The sequence below is a fragment of the Rhinopithecus roxellana genome, chromosome 8, assembly GCF_007565055.1.
Source record: "Rhinopithecus roxellana isolate Shanxi Qingling chromosome 8, ASM756505v1, whole genome shotgun sequence".
NCBI lineage: Eukaryota > Metazoa > Chordata > Mammalia > Primates > Cercopithecidae > Rhinopithecus > Rhinopithecus roxellana.
The window spans coordinates 38421535-38433536 of NC_044556.1; the positions used below are offsets into that span (position 1 = coordinate 38421535).

Sequence of the window (12002 nt, forward strand, 5' to 3'; positions counted from 1 at the left end):
CTCAATCAAGAGGCACGTGCCCAGTCTTGTTTGCCCATTTTGGTTGACCTGCCTGGACAGCCAGGGTGACCTGCCCTTTGTCTTCCTTTTCTTTGTGAGTAGGTGGGCTATGCCCCGAACAGTCACGTGGTGTGTCCTCCTTTCAGAGAAGGCTTCTTTGGGACTAGTGAACTATGTGGGGCCCTGAACAAGTCTGCCTTTTAAAAGGGATACAGCAGCCAGCTGAGGGGCTAGGTACCACTCTCTAACCTGCCATAGCCCCTGCCTGTCTTGCAGGTTCCTTGATAGGCTGTGAATCATCCATGGCACATTTCTTATCCTTGCATGATTGTATATGCTTCTCTCAGTGGGGATATTTGTGGACCAAATAAAGTGCTTTCAAGGACTAAAGATAAAACCAAAGTATTCTAGCTCCTCTCAGATTGGCTATAAGAAGAAGGGAAACCCCTCAAATTCTAAATCTATCTACACTCCTTTTCAAGAGAATGGCATTGGGTGACTCCAAGGAAATGATTACCAATTAGGTAGTTCCCTGTATGGCCATAAACTCACAACCTGATGCTTGAAGTCATGACCTAGAGATATTGTGTGTGAAGATGCCTATAAGACAATGGCACTTACTGTTCTTACATAAATAATTCAGCAAATATTTAATTAGTGCTGACAGACACTGTAAGGTTACCACGGGGGATACAAATATACTCTTAAGAAGCTCACAGCATCATAGGGGAGAGACAGATGGACACACTTCACCATGCATTATCGTAAAGCAAAAATAGGGTGATGTGGCAGAAAGGAGAGAGTGGTAAGCTCCGCTAGGGTAAGTCAGATGAGACTTAAGGTGTGTCATGGAGAATGAGTAGTTCACGGGGGAGGAGGTAGAGGTGCAAGTGGGGAGTGGGGAGAGGAGGGCACAGTGCGTACTGAGAGTGGTCTTTTTGGCAGGTGTCATGCTTCATGGCAAAAGTGGAATGAAAAATCTGTTTGCTTTTCTTTGGGTAACCATACCCTTACCTAGACTTCTGCAGGACAGTGGTCCTACATTATTCATCTGTGGGTGATGCAGAGTCAGTCACCCGCCCTGAGCCAAAACAAGGAGGGCAAGAAAGGGCAAAGCCCACTTGGGAGAGGGAAATGACCCACTGCTTGTAAAAGCTTGGTGTAAATGATTTTTTATTTACCATTCACTTCTCCCTTCATTAGAGTGATTTGTGGTTATAGCATGTTTTTCAACTATTATTCCATGAAATGTCACTATAAATTAGAAGAAGAAATAAAAAACCTACATTAGGCTATTTAGGTCACAGGAGAAAACTGAAACAGACAAATTTATCACATTTGTAGAGCCTAGGAGAAGCTGCTTAGAGGAGAAGCTGCATATGTGTCCCAGTGCTCGGAGTCAGTATGATAGAGGTCCTTCTTGCTCTTTGGTCTTCCTGATATTCATCATCAACTTAAGAAACATCTCCTAGTTCATGGATTAGCCTGGGCAACAAAACAAGACCTTGTCTCTTAAAAAGAAAAAAAAGAAACATCTCCTGATCTCTGTGCTCTAATATAGTAGGGAAGGATAATAATAACAGCACAGGGCTATTCGGTGGAGGAAGGAAAAGAAAGAAACCTGGAGATGGCTTGTTTGTGTCATATGGGTACACCAGGATGTCAGGCAGTAAGTGTAAATGATACAAGTCAATTGAAAAATGGAAACTTATTAGGTATTTATGTTTAAAACGCACACTGTGGAGTAAGATACACCCTGAAACAACAGATCAGCCAAATGTGAAAATAACCACTTTGGAAGTTGATTTTAAAACACATTATAGGTAGTCCTCAACTCAGGGTGGCTCAACCTGTGATTTTTTGACTTTATGATGGTGCAAAAGTGTTAAGTATTCAGTGGAAACTGTACTTCTGGTTTTGAATTTTGGTCATTTCCTGGGCTAGTAACAAGTGTGGGAGGATCCTCTTTCATGATGCTGGGCAGCGCCCCATCAGCAGCAGCTCCCAGTCAGCCACGTGACCTTGAGGGCAAACAAGATATTATTCTCTGCAGTGCTCTCCTGTATTCAATAAATTACGTGAGGTAGTCAGCACTTTATTATAAAGTCGGCTTTGTGTTAGATGACTTGGTCCAACTGTAGGATAATGTGTTTGGAGCACATTTAATGTAGGCTATGAGTATGAGGTTCAGTAGGTTAGATGCATTAAATGCATTTTCAACTTACAGTATTTTCAACTTACCATGGGGGCTGGGCAGCCCTATCTTAAGTCAAGGGGCGTCTATATTCTCTTCTTCCTCACCCCCAGCCTTCTCCCTGTTGTTCCCCAAGCACACAGGGCATAACCCTCACTTCATGCTCGACATGCAACCTTCCTTTTCTTCCTTCCCCCTCCTTTCTAGTGACATCTGATTCTGTTACCCTGTCTACATCAAAAGGACCCCTTATTTCTAGTATTCCGTCTAGTACTCCGTTGACTTTTTCCATAGCTTCCTGAATGGAACACATGCTGAGGGTGAAAAAATAGAAAGTCTTTAGCCAATATATTGTAATTTACATACCACAGGCTGGCTGATGGGGATTAGGGGAGAGTATTATGTGAAAGTTGGTTGGTTATTAATTATCTGGTTATAAGGTATGGCAGCCTTCCTCTTTGACATATCTTTGATATACATTGTTTCATTACACAGATGTTAATTTTGTTTTGGGGATTATATAAGCATGTGGTCCATTTTAAAGCAATATTTTGTTTTTTCAGATTATATTTGTATATCAGGAAAATGATTTATTTGATTTGTGACATGTCCATAAAGCTTAAGGTTTTACGATTTTAAGAGAGGTGCTAAAGATACATTTGATTGCTTCCTTTGAAATTTGTCTTTAAGCTTCACTCAGTCTGTGGTTGGCCTAATACATCCTAGTGGCTTCAAATAATACCTGTTCGTGGATGACTCACACCAGATCTCACCTCTGAATTCCAGGCATCTATATCCTGCATGAATCCTTTCTCTTCTGGAAGTCTGCGGTTCCGGCCTGCATGGTTGTAATGGCCTTTGATGGATCTTCCCACTCCCATGCTTGCTACCTCCATTCTGTTCTCTGTATTGCAGCTAAAGCAACTTTTCTTGATGTACACCAGTACTTTATCCCTTTTCAGGACGTGCCATTTATTCTCAGCATTTAAGCAGTAAGAATATAAATACCAAAAAAAGAAACCTCCAAATGTTTCATTAGTACCCAGCCAAGAGTGTCTCTGTCTCAACCCCCTTCACTTCTGTTCACCTAGCTTTTTTCCTCTTTAGGAACTGGAAGGCACCGCATAGCCCTGGCTCTGTGCTCATGCCTGTATTTGCCATATTTATGTTCCTTTCATCTTTTATATTAGAGGCACCTACTATTGGTTCTGCCCCCAGTTGTGCCTGATTTTCTCTCAGGTCCTCTTTAGATGAGCAAATGATTATACGAGTGCTTGTAGTGCTGTGCCCCTCAAATCCTTTTTGAAAATAGAGTATATTGAATGCTCAACTCAATTTAGTGCATAAGAACAAAAATACAGATGCTGGTTATAAAACAGAAGTAGATGTAAGTCAACCTGACAGACTGAAAATTTTGTCTTTATAGTCTTCCTTTTCTGTTAATGTATGGGAAAAGAAAAGTAGATTTCCTGCTTTTTTCAATTTGCAAATGATTTTTCAATTTGAAATACCTTAACGTAAAAAAAAAACATTCTTTCTGTGGCTTTAGAATTTGGATTGTTATTAACAAAAAATAATAGGAAATTCATTACCTTAATAATCTCTAGTCAACAGGGTTTGAATGACTTATAAATTAGTGATTTTTAAAATCTAAAGACTCATAAAAACACATTTCTTGAGATCCACACTTATCCTATTTAGGTTTATTACAGTTTAGCTTAAAATGGCCTGGTAATATCCTGGTTTGGGTTTTACCCTAGTACTAAGTATTGACCAAAGGGGGAAGAAAATGAGCTAGCAATCGAGTCTTGTCTGGTGAGTGAGCTCCTTCGAAAACTTTAAGTATAGATTATGCCAATACATTTTCTAAATACTGTAGGGATCAATATCCTAGTTTATCTTGTCTGGGCTTTGACAAAATAAAACTCCTTAGATCACACAGTAGGTATGTGATCAATATATCAACAATACTTGAAAAGTTTTTAAAATTGGACAAAACAAAACGTTTAAACCAAGATCTCACATGTTGGGAGATGAAGGATGTGGAGGGCTGGTTATCAACCCATTGTTCTGAATCTGTGAGTTGGCATCCCTGTGTCAGCCATCCCCAGTTCACCAGGATCTGTCAGGGAGATCTGGGTTCCAGCTTCACATTCTCTAATTTGCTTTTGAAAAATCTGTCTTTCCATTTTTCTATCAGTTCCTGCATGTATTCCAAGAGTAATAGAGAGATGCATGACCCCAACCAGCATTGACATGAAGAAAAATTACTAGCAGTTACTTTGACACTTGGAAATGGCAGCCTGAGAATCAGAATTTGGAATTTGCTGCTCAAACATCCCTTGGGCTACTTCCTCCTAAACTTCCACAAAAGTTGACAGCTATCCACTTATAAGGATAGTATTGCACCCTTTTCCATGGATTTGAGAAGTTCAGCAAATGAGGCAACAGAATAGTTGATTATGGAGTTTTCAAATTGGCCATTTTTCAGTGATTAAACACAAAACAGATCAGTTTTGTGTTTAATCAATAAAACAGGCCAAGATCAATATCTTGGCCATGTAAACAGACTAGCAAAACTTGAGGTGCAGGTTAATGAAGACTAAAGTTGCAGGCCAGATTTTAAAAGCATGAAAACACCAAAACAAACACTAAGAACATAAAAAAAAAGCCAGTGTTTGAATTTCAAGGTATTAAGAACAAGTACAATTAAGCTGTGTATATTGGCCATTGTAAAAGAAGGAATCTCCCTGTGACAGATACAGTCCTGTCTTTTCTAGGGCAACCTGATATCTCATACTGATCTGTTTTTAGACCTGGTGAAATGTTACTGTAGGCATTCCTCATGAGTCGAAAATTCTACCACAGAACTATCCATGTTACAAAATAAATTCTTTTTTTACAAAACAAAATTTTTTCTTTAAATACTGCAGCTCTTTTAGTCTTTTATATGAAACTTTCTTTCTCTTTTCTTTTTCTTCTTTTTCTTTCTTTTCTTTCTCTCTCTCTCTCTCCTTCTTTCTCTCTTTTCTTCTCTCTTTACTTCTTTCCTTTTCTTCTCTCCTCTTCTCTTCCATCCCGCCCCTCCCCTCCCCTCCCCTTTTCTCTCATCTCTTTTGACAGGGTCTCTGTTGTCCAGGCTGGAGTGCAGTGCCACGATAATGGCTCACTGTAGCCTCAACCTCCCAGGCTCAATCAGTTCTCCCACCTCAGCCTCCAGAGAAGCTGGGACTACAGGTGTGCACCACCACACCCAGCTAATTTTTATGTGTTTTGTATAGACCTAGTTTCACCATGTTGCCTGGGCTGCTCTTGAACCCCTGGGCTCAAGCAGTCCACCGGCCTCAGCTTCCCAAAGTGCTGGGATACAGGCGTAGCCTCTGCACCCAGCCTGTATCTGTAATTTCATAAACCTTCATAACCTCTCCCATGAGCTCCACTCCCAGCCTGATGCCTGCTTGACATCTCTACTTAGATGTTTTATAGGCATGCTCTGTCTGAGCTTGTTCACACAGAACTCTTGAATTCCCACCGTGTACCTAACACCTCTTGCACCCTTCTCTATCTCGATAAATGTCACAACCACCCAGAAAGTAGCTAAAATGAACAACTTAGGCGACTCTTCCTTTCCTTTCTACTCCTACATCATCACAACATCTGACAGTCCTGCCTTCAAAATACATCCCAAGTCCATTCAGTTCTCTCCATCACCACTGTTTCCACCTTCATCTAAGCCATCATTATCTCCTAAACGATTACTGTAACTCCCCTGCTTCCACTCTTTCCTATCATATTGCATTCTCATAAAGTGGCCAGAGTGATCTTTGGAAACATAAACCCAGTAATTCAATATTCGTTCTTTGCACTAGAATAGAATCTCTCAGCTCCTTACCTTGGCCTGACCCTGCATGACCTGATGCCCACCTGCTTCGCTGGCCTAATTTCATGCTACCTCCACTAGAGATACACTGGTGTGTTTTCACCTGGGGCCACTGCAATTATTCTCATATTCCCCAAAGAGTTTTTTTGTGGTTGGTTACTTGTCATCATCCAGGTCACAAATGTCACCTCCCGCAAGAATCCTCCCCTGAACCACCTATTTAAAGTGACTCCCTCCAGTCCCAGCTACTTGAGAGGCTGAGGCAAGAAGATTGCTTGAGGCTGGGGGGTCAAGGCTGCAATGAGCTGTGATGGCACCACAGCACTCCAGCCTGAGCAACAGAGCGAAATGCTGCCAAAAAAGAAAAGAAGAAAAAGAAAGAAAAAGTAAATCCAAGAAGGGCTAGGAAAGCCAGCTAATCTACCTTGTTAAGAATTGCATGTGAAGAATGGAATTCAGAAGTAAAGCACACATTAGTGAGGGGACATTATTCTCATCGGTTTTTCCCAATTCCTGAGTCTTTTTGGTGGGTGGTTTTGAATAGAGATGTCCAGAAGTTGTCTTGTCAAGACCTTTATCAATCCAGTCTTACAAGACTAGGAGGAAAGGAGAGAAGTTAGATGTACTTTGAGCCATGAGGACTGGTTGTGGAAGCATCAGAAGGGAGTGATCTGAAAGGTGGAGAGAGCAACTGAGGATTCTTTCTTGCAAGTTCTTGAGGAGGAGGGACCCTTCACACACCTATCATTACTGACTCTAGTGAAGGGGACCAGGAAGAGGAAGGATGAGTGGTCTCTTGGTTCTCTGAGGTTATTCTGTGACATGGGTTCACTTTTATTCTTATAACCAAATATCATCTTTAACACATCACTAGACAAGACTTGAGATAGTGGTGTTTTAAGCAGAGAATGGTAACTTTCTCTTTAAGTTCCTAGGTTTCCCTAAAGTAGAAGATACTAAAGGAGTTTCTTTTGTCATAAATATATGTGATATAAAATTTACCATTTTAATCACATTTAAGTGTATAGTTTCAGATGCATTACATACATTCACATAGTTGTGTAACCATTACCACTATTCATCTGCAGGATGTTTTCAACATTCCAAACTGAAACTCTGTTCCATTACACAATAATTCCCTGTTCCTCGCTCCTTCTGGCCCCTGGTAACTACCATTCTGTTTTCTGTCTGTATGAAGTTGACTGTTCCAGGTACCTCATGTAAATAGAATCATGCTATATTTGTGTTTCTGTGTCTGGCTTATTTCATACAACATAATGTCTTCAGAGTATAGGTTGTAGCATGAATCAGAATTTTGTTCCTTTTTATTTTTTAATTTTATTGACATAATAATTATATTTATGAGCTACATGGTGATGTTTTAATACATACAATATATAGTGATCAAATCAGAGTAATTAGCATTTCTATTATCTCAAATATTTATCATTTGTTTGTATTGGGAACATTTGATATCCTCCTTCTAGCTATCTGAAGCTATATATTGTTGTTAGCTATAGTCATCCTCCAGTGATATGGACACTAGAACCTATTCCTTCTATCTAGCTGTAATTTTGTATCCTTTAACAAATCTCTGCCTGTTCTCTCATTCCTCTTAAAGCTGAGGAATATTCCACTGTACGTGTACACCACATTTTGTTTATTCATTCATCCGTCGATAGACACAGGTTGTTTCCACCTGTAGCTATTGCAGATACAGCTGCTATGAACATGAGTGCACAAATATCTCTTCACGTCCCTGCTTTTAGTTCTTTTGGGAATATGCGTGGAAATGGAATTGCCAGATCATATGGTAATTCTGTGTTTAATCTTTTTGAGGAAAAATACTCAAGGGATTTTAAACTCACAAGCCTATTGGACAAAAAGTTCATGTATTTATTGTTTCATATATGTCATATAGTGTATTAGGCATCAGAGAATGGAAATAAATGGGACAAGGCTCCTCTCAAGAAACACAGAGCCTTAGGATGAGGGACATAGTCAATAGATGCATAAGTAATTAGCTATTATACCCTGTGTTCAATTCTGTAATAAGGTATGTATAGAGTACTATGGGAGTGCATCATAATAATAGTGATTTCTAGTGTTTCTGAAGATAAAATCTCATTGGATGTTGTCTGAGATAGACAAATTCTGCTGAATTCTGGTTAATAGTGGATCATGCAGTATAGAAGTTCTGGTGCACAAGTTTTTGTTGCACATTTGATTTTTTAATAGCTAACTCAATCCTACATGTCTCTCTTTTGTTTTATCTTCCTCTAGTGGTTTTTAATTGCCAACAGATCCTACAAAGTCAGTGCAGCAAGCTCTTTTTTCTTCAGTGGTGTATTTGTTGGAGTTATCTCTTTTGGTCAGCTTTCAGATCGCTTCGGAAGGAAAAAAGTCTATCTCACAGGTAATCTATTAGAGTATTCGTAAACTGTATGAGAGGGCTTATTTCTCTAAGATTCTTAGGGAAATAATAAGGGGACTGTTTCCTTAAGGTTCTCCAGGAATTGGGATATGGACAGAGAACTGATCTTTATTACCCTGGCAAGAGGCCAAACTGCAGCTCAAGTTGCTTCTGGCCAGGCACTTTTAAGTTACTAGCCCACCTAGTTAAAGTCAGATATTTGTGTTATAAACCTTTCATAGGTGATGGTGCTTTCTGCAAACCCCCAATTTTAGTTTATGCCATGTTTGCTAAGGAGAGAAGTAAGAGACTGTGACAGTGTACTAGGCCCATTTCCTTATATCTCTCTGTGTTGATTCATTTCAAATGAGCCCTACAGAACTTGGCCTAGTGCTCTTGACAAGCTGAGTATGAGCAAGGATTTTTCATTTTCCAGCATTATTGTGAATAATTGAAAACTGTCTATGATTGACAGAAACCATGTAATAAAGTAAACCTTGTGTTTTTTTAAAAAAATAGTTTCCAAGAGAAGCTGTTAAAAAAAAAAACAGCTGGCCAGGCACGGTGGCTTACGCCTGTAATCCCAGTACTTTGGGAGACTGAGGTGGTTAGATCACAAGGTCAGGAGATCGAGACCATCCTGGCTAACACGGTGAAACCCCATCTCTACTAAAAAATACAAAAAAATAAAAATTAACCAGGTGAGGTGGCGGGTGCCTGTAGTCCCAGCTACTTGGGAGGCTGAGGCAGGAGAATGGTGTGAACCCATGAGGTGGATGGACCTTGCAGTGAGCCAAGATCGCGCCACTGCACTCCAGCCTGGGCAACAGAGTGAGTCTCCATCTCAAAAAAAAAAAAAAACAAAACAAAAAAAAACAAAAAAAAAAACAAAAAAAAACCAGCTCAGAAAATTTAAGTTTACAAGCGTTTATTTTACAAGCTAATGAATATAATTTATTACTTTGATCAAATGCTATTTTGCCTCTGGATTATTGAATATTGTTCTCTCTTTCTAGGTTTTGCTCTTGACATCTTATTTGCAATTGCAAATGGGTTTTCCCCCTCATATGAGTTCTTTGCAATAACTCGCTTCCTGGTGGGCATGATGAATGGAGGGATGTCGCTGGTGGCCTTTGTCTTGCTTAATGAATGTGTGGGCACCGCCTACTGGGCACTTGCAGGTACTACTTAAATCATGCAGCTCTGGACTGGGTGAGCAGCTCCAGAAAATCTTATAGGAACCCAGTTTAATCCTAGAGTCTGGAAATGTATTTGGACTTGAGGTACTTCGTCCAACTATTAGATTTGCTTTTCTGAGTTGGTTCTGTATGACCCTGAACAAGTCATTTTATTAATATTCCTCTGCAGACACTCTCCCTGGGGGCCTGCTTCACATGTGAGCTTGCCACCCGCCTCATGGACTGCATACAGATTACTGTGGAGAGTATTGATTTCCTCAGAAGGACACCAGCAGCTTTTTACAACTTAAACTGAAAAATAGTTCAGACATAGGATATACTAGAAACTCCTTTCTTACAGCCTTCTTATTCTAATTTATTAAATCTTTGTTTCACCTCCCTTTTTTGTTTTTACTGCTCTCAAGTCAACATAGTACTATTGTAGCATTTCTTTATCAATACTTAATTTCCAAAATTGAGACTGTATTCTGAATTATTTTTGACCATCCCATTATTTTCTCAAGAACTACATAGATAGTAAAATAAATGATTTTAATTAAAAGGTTATTTGACTTCAAATATTGTGTCTAAGACTTTATAGACTTAGGTTTGCAATGATAACTTTTTGTTTCTTTTACTTTCATTCACTTGACAATGATTGAATGTTTCCCATGGATGTTCTTATATGGATATGGGAAACAGGTTGACCGTGTGACTGATAGAAATGTGTCTGCAGGAGGATCTATATGAGAATACCATTCCTTAGAACCTGATGCACAGTGCCAGCCATCTCTTATGTACCAGCTACCATGCTAGGCATTTGACATCTATCTGTAATATTCCCAGAGCTTAGTTAAGGATTCCTACCTTCGTTTTATGGATGAGGAAATTGAGCCTTTGAGAAGTGAGGTGACATGCCCGTTTTCAGCAGCTGCTAACTGACAGGGCCAGAACCGCAACCTGGGTCTTGATGACACCCAGGTCATCCTTCCGCTGTTTCCCAAAGACTCTCCTCTTGGAACTTCAGCATGTCACCTCATGTGAGTGCTGGCCTGGTCAACCTGTTATTTCTAATTGGTATTGTTTTTGAAGTTGTATGGGCTATTGTATCGAACTGGAAGACACAGGCTAAATAAAGTAGACTTGTGCTCTGTTTGCATCTCTACTAAACTGCTGTCAAGCTGAAGGATCCATAGGGTAGGACCAGTTGGAACTAGGCTGGGGAGGAAGAGACACAAGCTCCATCCTCTCCAGACAGGCTTGCTTCTGGTCTTACAGTGTTGCCTTAGGATTCACCTTGTCTGTAGCAACTTCTAAAGCTTTTTTGGAACTGGTCCTAACCTAGGATGAGTGAAAGAGCTTCCTCTGAGTCTTCAATTTGCATTGAGACTTTAGGGTCATTTTTCTAAATAGTATGGCCAATTTCCTGGGACTTTCTAAAAAGATGGTAATGATGGTGATCATGCCTGCTCCCTGTATCCAGGGAAGGGATAAAGGCACTCTCTCCTTTGATTTCAGTTTTTCTGAGGTCCAAAGTTGTGCTCATGTAGAGCACCATGAATACATATTTTTCTTGTACCTCTTACATTTCTCTATTAAAGTATTTATATTTGATTTTAGTTGTTGCATGAAGATGCTGTTTTATAAAAGATGTATACACTCCCATCCTGCCAGATTATCTAAGTATTTTTCCTGTCCTGTTGCATGTGTTAGGTGAAAGGACCAACCCTGGTCTCTTGCTCTCTTGCTAGTTGCCTAAAGCCAGTGAAAAGAGTCTCCTTGAAGTATTTTGAACTCTCATTCTTATCCTTGATGCTGGGTTAAGATAAGACTATCAAAATTTCCGTAGCAAAGTGAAAAGGGAGAGAGGAAGAAAAACTGTAGCAGTGAAACCAGATGGTTGCCAAATTCAATGTGAAATTCAGAGCAAGTGTGAGAGTTCCCTGAAGACCAGTACACAGCCCTGCACCCAGGGCAAAAGTAAGGCTCTGATAGCACCTGGAACTCTTTTTGAGTAGCTTCCTTCTCTCTCTCATGAACCCGAGGTCTTCCCCAGGGTTTTGTTCTTGGTCTTTCTTTGCAAGCTGGTTTCTTTCCAGAATGATTTTATCTACACCTGTGGCTTCAAATACGCTTATGAATTGCAAGAAGTCAGAGAAAAGCATAAATGTTCAGGAATAGGGGATTTGCTGGAAATAGCATGATTATTTGGCAATGAAAATTAGTTTGAAAAATTATGCTTATTACAAAATAATATTTGCAATGTGTAAAAGACAATATGTAAACATATACCAAAAAGCACGAGTACAAACTGCAAGCATCCATTTTTGACCTGTT

The 12002-nt window shown here is 39.8% G+C and overlaps 1 protein-coding gene across 5 annotated transcripts in view; it reads left to right on the forward strand.

Annotated features, from left to right (window-relative positions):
- SLC22A15 (solute carrier family 22 member 15) overlaps positions 1–12002 on the forward strand; it is a 97169-nt gene that overhangs the window by 34759 nt on the left and 50408 nt on the right. For all 5 annotated transcript variants that reach the window (XR_004058776.1, XR_004058777.1, XR_004058775.1 and 2 more), the window contains exons 3-4: positions 8358–8490; positions 9504–9668. Coding sequence is in view for 2 of the 5 variants with exons in the window: in XM_030935881.1 (XP_030791741.1) it covers positions 8358–8490; positions 9504–9668 (298 nt within the window). In the remaining 3 variants the exon portion in view is untranslated. The remainder of the gene's footprint in view (positions 1–8357; positions 8491–9503; positions 9669–12002) is intronic.